The sequence below is a fragment of the Panulirus ornatus genome, chromosome 57, assembly GCF_036320965.1.
Source record: "Panulirus ornatus isolate Po-2019 chromosome 57, ASM3632096v1, whole genome shotgun sequence".
In the NCBI taxonomy this organism is placed as follows: Eukaryota; Metazoa; Arthropoda; class Malacostraca; order Decapoda; family Palinuridae; genus Panulirus; species Panulirus ornatus.
Genome location: NC_092280.1, coordinates 20,068,020 through 20,082,090, shown reverse-complemented (window position 1 = coordinate 20,082,090; position 14,071 = coordinate 20,068,020). Strand labels below are relative to the sequence as shown.

At 38.8% G+C, this 14,071-nt stretch overlaps 1 protein-coding gene across 1 annotated transcript in view; it reads right to left on the bottom strand.

The window, feature by feature from the left end:
* The window catches only part of LOC139766231 (uncharacterized), an 80,076-nt gene that overhangs the window by 29,786 nt on the left and 36,219 nt on the right, over nucleotides 1-14,071 (bottom strand). The window contains 2 exon segments of the mRNA XM_071694565.1: nucleotides 2,212-3,017; nucleotides 10,338-10,373. Of these exon segments, the coding sequence (XP_071550666.1) occupies nucleotides 2,212-3,017; nucleotides 10,338-10,373 (842 nt within the window).

The window sequence follows — 14,071 nt, the reverse complement described above, 5'->3', positions numbered from 1 at the left end:
CTTCTAACAACTTGCCTTCCACACCATATATTCTTAATACCTTCCACAAAGCATCTATCAACTCTATCATATGTCTTCTCCAGATCTATAAATGCTACATACAAATCCATTTGCTTTTCTGAGTATTTCTCACATACATTCTTCAAAGCAAACACCTGATCCACATTTCATCTACCACTTCTTAAACCACACTGCTCTTCTCCAATCTGATGTTCTATACATGCCTTCACTCTCTCAATCAATACCCTCCCATATAATTTCCCAGGAATATACACACATATATATATACACTATTATTCTTTTTTATTATACTTTGTCGCTATCTCCCGCGTTAGCGAGATAGCGCAAGGAAACAGATGAAAGAATGGCCCAACCCACCAATATACACATGAATATACAAACACGTTCACACACGCACATATACATACCTATATATCTCAACGTATACACAGACATACACACACAGACATATACATATATACAAATGTACATAATTCATAGTCTGCCCTCATTCATTCCCGTCGCCACCCCACCACACATGAAATGACAACCCCCACCCCCCACATGTGCGCGAGGTAGCGCTAGGAAAAGACAACAAAGGCCACATTCGTTCACACTCAGTCTCTAGCTCTCATGTATAATGCACTGAAACCACAGCTCCCTTTCCACATCCAGGCCCCACAGGACTTTCCATGGTTTACCCCAGGAGCTTCATATGCCCTGGTTCAATCCATTGACAGCACGTCCACCCCGGTATACCACATCGTTCCAATTCACTCTATTCCTTGCACTCCTTTCACCCTCCTTCATGCTCAGGCCCCGATCACTCAAAACCTTCTTCACTCCATCTTTCCACCTCCAATTTGGTCTCCCACTTCTCGTTCCCTCCACCTCTGACACATATATCCTCTTTGTCAATCTTTCCTCACTCATTCTCTCCCTATGACCAAACCATTTCAAAACAGCCTCTTCTGCTCTCTCAACCACACTCTCTTTATTACCACACATCTCTCTTACATTTTCAATGTATATATGGATCATGAAGAGGTGCCTGAGGATTGGTGGAATGCATGCATAGTGCCACTGTACAAAGGCAAGGGGGATAAAGGTGAGTGTTCAAACTAAAGTGGCATAAGTTTGTTGAGTACTCCTGGGAAATTGTATGGGAGGGTATTGATTGACAGGGTGAAGGCATGGACAGAGCATCAGATTGGGGAGAAGGAGTGCAATTCTAAAAGTGGCAGAGGAGGTGATGATCAGGTGTTAACTCTGAAGAATGTATGTGAGAAATATTTAGAAAAACTGATGGATTTGTATGTAGCACTTATGGATCTGGAGAAGGCATATGATAGGGATGATAGAGATGCTCAGTAGAAGGTCTTGTAAGAACATATGGTAAGGGAGATAAGCTGCTAGAAGCAGTGAAATTTTTTTATCACAGGTGTAAGGCATCTGTACGAGTCTAAGAGTAAACCATGGAAAGGTCTGTGGGGCCTGGATGTGGATAGGGAGCCATGGTTTTGGTACATTACATATGACAACTAGAGATGAGTGTGAGTGGATGTGTCCTTCTTTCATCTGTTTCCTGGTGCTACCTTCTTAAAGCATGGGGTGGCGATGCTGTTTCCCGTGTGGTGGGGTGGCACCAAGAATGGATGAAGATGAGCAGGTAAGAATATGTATATTTGTATATATGTGCATATATATGTACATGTATGTTCATGTATGTATGCATTTAAGTATACAAGTGGATAGGTCTTTCTTCATCTGTTCTCTGGCGCTACCTCACTGATGTGGGAAATGGCGATCAGGTATAATAATAATAACCATGAAAATAAAGAAAACTCTAAGGAGTATGTAACATTAGAAGAGACATAAAGATTAACATGGAATAAACATGAATTAAACAAAAAAGTCTTACAAATCTAACTGGATAATAACTTTCATGCTATTTCCTGAAGCTCACCATTAGGGCAGTATGTTTGCATATTTGTTTCATGAAGATGGCTTCCTGTACCCTTTACATGTTAAAAGATGGACACCAGCTTTGGATCTTAAGAGATGGACCATGGTCCCAGATGCCTCCAGGACTCAAGAGATGATCAAGGCTAAATTACCAGCAATGGGGAAAACAAAGCAGTGCAATAAGAGTGAGGCTTTGTTAGTGATTAAATAAAACAACATCAAAAAATTAAATGCTGATGGTCACACCTGCAAGGCCTCTACTCCTACAGAAGAGGGCAATTTAGTAGTCAAATCCTCTTCTCCAAACCAGTCCTCAGGTGAATGGGATGAAGCACAACCACTAGGAACAGACTGGTCAACCTGCTGGAACTTTACAGTGGATGAGGATCTTTCACAGAATATATTAGTCTCACTGGAGGGGATGCTCTCAGATGCAGATTCATTTTCTTCCATTTGTGAAGAAACTTCCACATTTTCTGATGACAAGGGAAGTGAAGATGATTCTAATTCTGCTTCACCTACCACCAAAGTTTCCATGTTAGATGTCATGACAGGTTCAATAACTTTATGAAGCGTCTCCTGAGTTTCTTTAACAGGTTCCACATCCAGAATAGACAGAGTGTCTGGTTTATCATACATGGGAACAGGAGTGGCAAACGTTGGATCAGTAGGTATGGGGCCATTAGGTTTGCCATGCATAACTGACATGTCAGTCTTTCTTCTATTAGGGTTAAGTATAACTCCAGCATCTTCTAAAGGTGTTACAAGAGATTCTACAAATGACTCAACATCTAAAGCACCATCTCCATCTCCATCACTCATAACTGGAATGAAAGGTGTATTTTGGTAGTCAAGATTATCTGGATTTGCCTCTCCTTGAAACTGGTCCATGACTGGGGGATGAGATGAGTCAATTGAGAATTCTGGGACTGGATGTGAGGGGGCTTGGAGAGGGGCATTCATGCATGACAACAGATCATCTTGGAGTTCACGCAGCCTACGTACCTGTGCTGAGTTCAAACTTTCTTGCCAAACTGTGCGGCTAGACCAACCTGAAACAGAGCATAAATTATCAAAATATGACAAGGTAATCTTTAGTACTGTACTTCTGTAGCCTATCATTTAAAACCTATTATGAGACAATGAGGAAAAAAAAAAAGCTCCATACTACTGAAATAAAAAAGGTTATCTACTCTGCACTAATGAAAAACTCATGATACATGACTAATGTTGTTAAAGAATGAAGAATGTACTTTACTTCAATGGTATACGAGGTGCTGCTCTTGGATAACACATTCTATATTTCAGTCTCCTTAATTACAATTCTGTTCCAAATCAGTTTAATTTCTAATGCAGCTTGGATAGATAAATGAGAACATCATAGTGCAAATATACCAATGTAAGCTGAAAATTACAAAGTCCTGAATTCAACACACAGCACAAAGTATGACTTTTAAGAATAATAAAAGCTATATGCTCAAATTTACTCATCTGCTCATGTAACTTTAATTGAGCTCTTTCACACTTTCTCTAGATTTCATAAAATCAAGGAAAAATATGCTAGTGGATATTAGTTAAAAATTTTGCAAATAATGTAAACTAACAATTTTCAAAATTTCTATTAGTAAAAACAGTGTCTAACATTTTATTCTAAACCATCCAGAATCAGAACATATTTCTATAATTAGCAACCATGCAAGAAATGAAACAAATTATATGATATAAACAGCTATTTACCCCATTTCAAATGATGGATGAGATACATAATGATGCACCAGGGCTGTGTGGTTAAAGGTTCTGTGAAATTTACAATGAAGTAGGAACATGGGGGCCTCTAACATCAAACAGAAAGGAAATGGGAAGAAACAGGAAAAAATGGTTCCATAAAAAAATGTCAAAAAGCAAAGAAGCTTTAAAATGTACAATGGCAAATATTCAGATAGCACTCGAAGTAGAGCATATGCAAGGTATAAGAGGGTAAGAAACAAACATAACAGGATAAGAAATTTGGAACAAAGAAACTTAAAAAGAATACTGTGGACAAGGCAGAAGAAATTCATAACTTTTCCATAAATTCATCAGGAGTTGTCAATCAAAGGGCAGTTAATGGATTCAAAGGGAAGAATTTTGGAGGATGATGTTACAACATGGAAGGAACTGAATAACAATTGAAGGAACTGAATAACAAGTTAAAAACAACAGAGATGGAATGGAAGGAGATTTTCAGAAACCACTAAGATTTCTAAAAAAAGACAACAAAATAATAAAGGGTCTTCATCCATACAAAGAACAAGAAGACTTTCACACTGGTTTGCTGGGAGTGAATGGGACCACATTGGAGGAAATTTTTCAGTCTGAAGCTATGTTGTGTGCATAAGAATGAGAAATTTTGTTTGAATCAGTTGTGGATCATTCTTTCAAAGCGTTTGGATACTGATGATGGCAGTGATATGGGGGCTGTAATATGACTGGATGAGGGTGGGGAGGTGGAAAGTTTCAGGATGGGTATTATGCTGGCAAGTTTCCAGTTTTAAGATGTTGTGTACTTATGAATAGTTGTGGATATCTTTGAGTCCTTCCTTTACTGTCAATGGGCCAAAGTGTTTTATATGGAAGTTTAATGAACTGTCCAGGGATATGGCAGGATTTAACCAAGCTATACATGTCAATGGAGTGAATTGTGGGAGAACAGTTTTGTCAGGGTGGACTTAGTGCAGGATCTGATGACTATCCTGTTAAGGTGTGTTTGGTTAGTGGATGATTTCCCAGTTGCATGAGTATATTTGGGTATTCTTTGAGATTAAGAGATGTTGATTTGGGTTAGAAGTGTTTCATATGAGAAACATACAAAATCCTTTAAGGGGATAGTCTTCAAGTATCAAGACAGAGAATGCATTTCTAACCAATAAGCTTTTTTGTGTCTATACTTACTTTAGCAGCAGATAATTTCTTTGCTTTACAGGAACTATTGAGTATGATGCAACTATTAAAATCTTTTTTTTTTACAAAAATGGTGAGGCTTATTCATGTGAATTAACAATCAATCTATCTGGAGAAAAGTTGAAGAATTGAATGGAAAATTGGATAATGGCATAATAACCGATTTTGTGGCTACTTGAATGTCCCTGAGTTTATGGGATAAGAAGACGTGTACTGAAATGTAACTCCAAAGTTGACAAACTTGCCCATATGGGTCAATGTAAAGCTGTGAATGACAATCAAATTAATTACAGACATTCCTGTGTGGGGGGCCCCTGTCTATGGATGCAATTCAAATAGCATGGTAAAAACAAAGTATGTTATGTCTCACAATTATTCAGCATTCTGTTTACAAAAGACATGCAACACAATAAAAGGTACAACATTAAAAACCCACAGTGCTTGGGACAAGAGCAATGTGATTTTTTTTTTTCCTGGATTTCTGAATTGACCAAAAAAAATTATTACAGCTATCCAGCTGTAAATTGGATAAGTTAATCCAAGGACATCACATCATCATGACAGTACACTTCTGCTATTTTTCTCATGAGGCAAATGCATCATGCCACAACACTTGCAAAATGAAGTGAAATAACTGGAATAATGCAAACTATTAAAACCTCATCTTGACATAATTCTGACAAATCTTTCCCGCATTCAAAAGTCTCTGCAAGTCTAATGTTTGGATTTTTCATATTGTACCTGTACTCATAAATGATGCTGGTTAGTAGAAACAGACACAGCCCTGTACCATGGCAAATACAGAAATGGGTATATTCATTTGACCCTTCATATATTGCACAAAAATCAGTCTATCAATCTATCTATCTATTATCACCAATATCATTTACATAAGGCAGATCATGTGCATATACAGGCATGCACCTTTGGTACAAATCAATTCCATATAAATTGGGGTCCCAACACCAGTCTCGCTTGTAAAATCATGAATATGAAGAAGACAAAAAATTAAAGATGAAGGGTATAGGTGTACTTTATTATTTTTCTTGTATATGACAATAAAAAGCCTTGAAATAAAAAAAATGCTACATTTTCCTTGATAAACCTTAAAATATCTTTGATTCTGTTATAAAGTTATGCGAATAACATTCATTACCAAGATAAAGCGTCACCTCACATTAGGAGATTATCTGGTACTCTAAAAATACTAATATATACAGCCTGAAACTGTCACTGCTTGTTAGAGTAATGAAGTAGTTTATCATCCTAACATCCATATCCTTTCCATGAGAAATTTGACTTTATTTGCACCTCCATCTTATATAACTAAAAAAAAAATTTCAACAAAATGTGAAACTGTCACTCCTTGTTAGAGTAATGTAGTTTATCATCCTAACATCCATATCCTTTCCATGAGAAATTTGACTTTATTTGCACCTCCATCTTAGATAACTAGAAAAAAATTTCAACAAAATGTATATCATTTTTTCTAAAATACTTAATAGCCATTTTCTGCATTAGCAAGGTAGTGCCAGGAAACAGGCGATGAAAGACCCATCCACTCATATACATGCATACATACATATACGCACACACACACACACACACACATATATATATATATATATATATATATATATATATATATATTTTTTTTTCATACTATTCGCCATTTCCCGCAGTAGCAAGGTAGCTTTAGGAACAGAGGACTGAGCCTTTGAGGGAAATCCCCACTTGGCCCCCGTCTCTGTTCCTTCCTTTGGAAAATCAAAAATGAGAGGGGAGGATTTCCAGCCCCCCGCTCCCACATATATATATATATATATATATATATATATATATTTTTCTTTCTTTCAAACTATTCGCCATTTCCCGCATTAGCAAGGTAGCGTTAAGAACAGAGGACTGGGCCTCTGAGGGAATATCCTCACCTGGCCCCCTTCTCTGTTCCTTCTTTTGGAAAAAAAAATATATATATATATTTTTTTTTTTATACTTTGTCGCTGTCTCCCGCGTTTGCGAGGTAGCGCAAGGAAACAGACGAAAGAAATGGCCCAACCCCCCCCATACACATGTATATACATACATCCACACACGCAAATATACATACCTACACAGCTTTCCATGGTTTACCCCAGACGCTTCACATGCCTTGATTCAATCCACTGACAGCACGTCAACCCCGGTATACCACATCGCTCCAATTCACTCTATTCCTTGCCCTCCTTTCACCCTCCTGCATGTTCAGGCCCCGATCACACAAAATCTTTTTCACTCCATCTTTCCACCTCCAATTTGGTCTCCCTCTTCTCCTTGCTCCCTCCACCTCCGACACATATATCCTCTTGGTCAATCTTTCCTCACTCATCCTCTCCATGTGCCCAAACCACTTCAAAACACCCTCTTCTGCTCTCTCAACCACGCTCTTTTTATTTCCACACGTCTCTCTTACCCTTACGTTACTCACTCGATCAAACCACCTCACACCACACATTGTCCTCAAACATCTCATTTCCAGCACATCCATCCTCCTGCGCACAACTCTATCCATAGCCCACGCCTCGCAACCATACAACATTGTTGGAACCACTATTCCTTCAAACATACCCATTTTTGCTTTCCGAGATAATGTTCTCGACTTCCACACATTCTTCAAGGCCCCCAGAATTTTCGCCCCCTCCCCCCACCCTATGATCCACTTCCGCTTCCATGGTTCCATCCGCTGCCAGATCCACTCCCAGATATCTAAAACACTTCACTTCCTCCAGTTTTTCTCCATTCAAACTCACCTCCCAATTGACTTGACCCTCAACCCTACTGTACCTAATAACCTTGCTCTTATTCACATTTACTCTTAACTTTCTTCTTCCACACACTTTACCAAACTCAGTCACCAGCTTCTGCAGTTTCTCACATGAATCAGCCACCAGCGCTGTATCATCAGCGAACAACAACTGACTCACTTCCCAAGCTCTCTCATCCCCAACAGACTTCATACTTGCCCCTCTTTCCAAAACTCTTGCATTTACCTCCCTAACAACCCCATCCATAAACAAATTAAACAACCATGGAGACATCACACATCCCTGCCGCAAACCTACATTCACTGAGAACCAATCACTTTCCTCTCTTCCTACACGTACACATGCCTTACATCCTCGATAAAAACTTTTCACTGCTTCTAACAACTTGCCTCCCACACCATATATTCTTAATACCTTCCACAGGGTTGTAAGGGAGGTAAATGCAAGAGTCCTGGAAAGAGGGGCAAGTATGAAGTCTGTTGGGGATGAGAGAGCTTGGGAAGTGAGTCAGTTGTTGTTCGCTGATGATACAGCGCTGGTGGCTGATTCATGTGAGAAACTGCAGAAGCTGGTGACTGAGTTTGGTAAAGTGTGTGGAAGAAGAAAGTTGAGAGTAAATGTGAATAAGAGCAAGGTTATTAGGTACAGTAGGGGTGAGGGTCAAGTCAATTGGGAGGTGAGTATGAATCGAAAAAACCTGGACGACAGAAGTTGTCTCTAGATATCTGGATTCTCAGCACATCGAACCTTGGAACGAACTTATCCATAGGCGGGACGGCTCGAAAATACCTAACAAATGTTGGAACCACTATCTCGAAAGCATAAATTGTTGTTTGAGAATGTTGATTCCAACATTTTAGTCATGGTTTCGACCTCCCCTATGATCAATGTCGCTTCCATGGTCCATTGCTGGCCAAACTCTTTTCAAACTATTCGCCATTTCCCGCATTAGCGAGGTAGCGTTAAGAACAGACGACTGGGCCTTTGAGGGAATATCCTCACCTTGCCCCCTTCTCTGTTCCTTCTTTTGGAAAATTAAAGAATAAAAAAAAAAAAGAGATGGGAGGATTTGCAGCCCCCCGCTCCCTCCCCTTTTAGTCAACTTCTACGACACGCAGGGAATACGTGGGAAGTATTCTTTCTCCCCTATCCCCAGCATTTTGGATCCCTCCTCCTTTTTGTCAACTTCTGGAAGTTATGAATACTTAAATAAATAAAAAAGTAGGTAGTAGATGGTAGGCAGCTATTCAACATGAAGGTATCAAGAGGGTTAGTGCCAGCTGCATAACCGAGCCAGTGGTTGTCAAGTTGAACTCTTTTGACCCAGGTAGTTGTCTTTTCTTTCTGTCTCACTCAAATGTGGACTGCTGGCATTCTGTCCACAAGCATACAATTTCTCCTTGCCACATATAAAATCACTTGACAAAACTTAATTCATACAACTCAGTCTTCATAACTTGATTTTTCTGCAGCAAGTGCTATGCACTAGCCCTGCCTTTTTGGCAAAATGGTACAAGCAATAGATAGTAGTAAGTACGATCATCAGGCAGGTGGATTAACTAGGAACATTAGGGAGAAAGGGTTGGTAAGAACATTAGGCAGGGACATTAGGTACAAGTAGCAGGATGAACTATTAGGTAGGAACATAAGGTTGACACATTAGGTATAAGTAGTTGGTACAAATAGGTGACTGAGGAAACAGTGCTAGACTTGCCCTCTGCCAGAGGTCTATTAAGGGTGCAGCACTAAAGGTCACGTGGCAATGAAGTTCACCAGTTATGGAGACTTTTGCCAAGGCTATCCCACTGAAGGAGTTCCCAGAGGGAATAAGCATCAAAGATATGGATAGACAGAAAATAAATGAACCTTAAACTTAAAGAGTTCATTCTGGAAAAGTGTCACATATAAGACATAAAAAGCTGCATGCCCAACATATTTATAACATGAAATAAAAATACTAAGAAAGACTGTGGGTTGTCTCATCATGTATACATATATGGGAATAGAAGAGTGGCATGAAATAAGAACCTTAAAGGATGCTAAAGGATGATGAAATGGAACAACAGCACCTCCTTAAAAAATAGTGCAAGGATTGTAATGTCTAGCATATCACCAAGTGGTGAAAGTATGGCAATTCTTTACCTCCCACAAGGCACTGCTTAAGTGGGCAACAATTTCATCGTTACTAAGAGCAAATTTCTTCAAAGCGGGTCAAGTAATATTGAGGGACCATTACTAAATTACAGTCTGGGGGAAGCACATTATTATGAAAAAATCTAAATCATCTTGACACCAATTTCTTAATCATGAAAGTATCCTGCATCAAATGCACTCTTTCATTTTCATGTATCTAATAAAGTAACCACTTTTCATAGGAATTTTACGACTGAAAATGGGTTTATGGGAAAATAAAGTTTAAACACCTATCCCCTTTTTTCTTATCACTTAATTTGCAAAACATCATACAATAGTCATTGGAAAAACATAAATAATGTCTTGTCACATCCGGATATGCAAGTTAAACACAAACTACAGAGGAAAAAAGTCTTAACATAACATCAGTTTTCCCCTGACAATGTTAGTATACATAAAAAAACAAATACACTTCTAAGCTATTATTTAGCAAACCTTGTGATTCTCCATCCACAGATATAGCAACTAGTCCTGTAAATCAATTAAAAATTTCAGGAACTTGTGTATGTATGATGTTTTACAGCATACACACAGTACAAATAAAGTATATTAAAATAATATATTCTAAGTGCATAAAGCTTCAGGTAGATAGTAGTTGGTAGGCAGCCAACAACCGGGAGGTATATTACCAGTACTACCCACCTGGGTATCAGGAGGGTTAATGACATTGCTTAGTGAGCCAGCACTTTAGTGGTTGTCAAGATGCACTCTCTGACCAAAGAAGCTGTCTTTTCTTTTTGCCTTATTGATATGTGGACCAATGATATTCTGTCCACATACAAACAATCTCTCCTTGTCATATGTAACACTTGACAACACTTAACTCATTCTTCATAATTCTAGATTTTCCTGCAGTGAGCACTAAGCACTAGCCCTGCCTTTTGGCAAAATGGTCGTAGCTGTATATAGAAGTAGTAGGTAGGAACATTCAGGAAGGATTATAAGGTAGAAACATTAGGTAGTAGTCATTACGAACATTAGAAAAGAGCCTCTGCAAACACTGTGCTAGATGTGCTCTCTGTTAAGAGTGAGGCACTAAAGGCTACAAAGTGGCACTTGAGTTTTTTAGTTGTGGAGACTGTTGCCATGGCCACCCCTATGAGGGAGTTCCAACTGGAACAGGCATCAGAGATACAGAAAGACAAAGAGATAGACAGATACAGCTTCAGTAAAAGACAGTGTTGTCTTAAGGGTCCTGGTTAATAGATTACTTGGCTTAAATGAACACAGCAATGTAATGTAACTAGTAGACAAAAAGAGTGAGGCAGATCCATAAGGAGGTAAGACTGAAAGGTGGTGAAGCTTTTTAGAACAGAATAAGCAAAAAAAGGCATGGGAATAGATTAAACTGTTAATGTCAAAGTGCGACAGTCCTGTAAAATGCTTATGAAAATTGAAAGGAATGAGAAACAGGAGACTAGGAAATTTGTCTCAAACTACTAGTTTTGAAAATGAAATTAAAGGAAGAATCATTGTTATAGATACATGTATAACATATAATTAGAAATAACATAATAATAAAAATGTTTCCTACAATGAAAGAAGAAGGCGAAGCTAGAGGAAAAATCTACAAGCGCAATCTGTGAAATAAACTGAATAACCACATAATCAATTATAAAAGATGATATGAGTGGATGGGAAAATGATGATGGAGAGAGTGAAGTGACAGACATAAGATTCTAAGAAAAATTCATCCATTCTTTTGCATATGTTCCACGTTTCTCATTTAAAGGGATAACACCAAGAACAGACAAAGAAAAGATTATTTTTGATCACATCCATTCTCTAGCTGGCACATGCAATGCATATCCCTGAAAAATAAAGGAAACATATGCCAAAATGTGAGCATGTCTTGCTAATACTTATTTTCATCACTGTTTTCATGCATCAGGAACACACAACAACAGCCTCATTTGAAGACAAATACTCTCTAGCTGCAATGTATAACCGCTGAAATGAGAACCTACTGTCCACAGCCAATTTCTATACACGATACCATGGATCACTTCTATCTCCTCCATAAGTCCACTGACAGCATGGCAACCCCAACATCCCACATAATCCAATTTACTCCATTCCAAACAAACCTCTGACCCTCCTCAATGTTCAGGCCCCATTACATTAAAGTCTCCTCATTCTTACTCCTCAGTCTACCCCTCTCCCTTGCTTCCTCTGCCTGACATGTAGATCCTCTTAGTCAAATCTTCCTTTAACCACTGTCTCCGTGCTTCCTAAACACTTCAGCATACCCTGGTCAGCTTTTTCAATCATACTACACACATTACCATAAACTGTCATTCTGTATTCTGTGCACAATCAACCCCTCTTACACCATACATCATCCTCAGTCACTTCATTCCAACATTCCCACCTGTCTTTTGTAACTTTTTAATTTATGTAATCAAGCATCTAAAAAAATCAAAACCATTATTTTTCTTATGAATTAAAGATTAAGCATTCCTAGCTAAAGAAAACATTATCAATGGATCGGCCAATCCTAAGGACTGGTAGTATGGGTGTGGTAGAGGCACAGTAGTGGGTGCTACAGTTGATAGTGAATGCCACAGATATGGAAAGTCCCTAGAAAAGGTGCATAACCACTACTCTGGTCACTAATGGGAAACTGAGACCTCCAGGGAACTCTAATTACTCATCATTAGTTTGGGTTGCTATCTATGGCCAACAGAGCTTACAATGCATGTAGAATTCAACTTTTTGCACTAAATTCAGCTGGTAGATCTATGTTCAAAGTACCTGCTATGTAACAGTAGACTGGCATCCTTAGCATCAAAGATGAAAAAAAATGCACACATGAATGAAAGGAAAGGAAATAGGATCATGGAGAAAGGATAAATGAAATTGTAAAGAATACCAAGCTATTTGCTGGGTAGGTAAATGGGAGTCCATGTGAAAAGCAAGGGTAACTGCTTATGATAATGGTTGAAAGAGGTGGAAAGGATACTTTGGAGAAATTATTGCAAATGGCAGTATGGAGTCCTGGTACAGTGGCATTAAATTAATGAGGGCCATGAACTTGTATGGGGAAGACTAAACCATTCATGAAATAAAGTGGAAGAGCAATATAGTATATGCAACTATGCAACTTGTATCATCCCTTGCACCATATGGATACATCTAAATAAATTTTTTTCCCTTGTCTGGAACATTTGAATTTACCCTAAGCCTTTCCTGCGAGATTGTGTTGATTATTATAGTTATATAATTGATAGTTATACTATTCATTTATCTATTATACTTTGTCACTGTCTCCCATGTTCGGGAGGTAGCACAAGGAAACAGACAAAAGAATGGCCCAACCCACCCACATACACATGTAAACGCATACATGTCCACACACACACATATACATACCTATACATTTCAATGTATACATACATATACATACACAGACATATACATATATACACATGTACATAATTCATACTTGCTGCCCTTATTCATTCCCGTTGTCACCCCACCACACATGAAATGACAACCCCTCTCCCCGCATGCGTGCAAGGTAGCGCTAGGAAAAAATAACAAAGGCCACATTCGTTCACACTCAGTCTCTAGCTCTCATATATAATGCACGAAAACCACAGCTCCCTTTCCACATCCAGGCCCCACAAAACTTTCTATGGTTTACCCCAGACGCTTCACATGCCCTGGTTCAATCCATTGACAGCACGTCCACCCTGGTATACCACCGTTCCAATTCACTCTATACCTTGCACGCCTTTCACCCTCCTGCATGTTCAGGCCCTGATCGCTCAAAATTTTTTTCACTCCATCTCTCCACCTCCAATTTAGTCTAACACTTCTCATTCCCTCCAACTCTGACACATATATCCTCTTTGTCAATCTTTCCTCACTCATTCTCTCCATCTGACCAAACCATTTCAATACACCCTCTTCTGCTCTCTCAACCATACTTTTTATTACCACACATCTCTCTTATCCTTTCATTACTTACTCGATCAAACCAACTCACACCACATACTGTCCTCAAACACCTCATTTCCAACAAATCCACCCTCCTCCACGTAACTCTATCTATAGCCTACGCCTCACAACCATATAACAATATTGGTACCACTATTCCTTCAAACATAACCATTTTTGCTTTCCAAGATAATCTTCTCGCCTTCCACACATTTTTCAACGCTCCC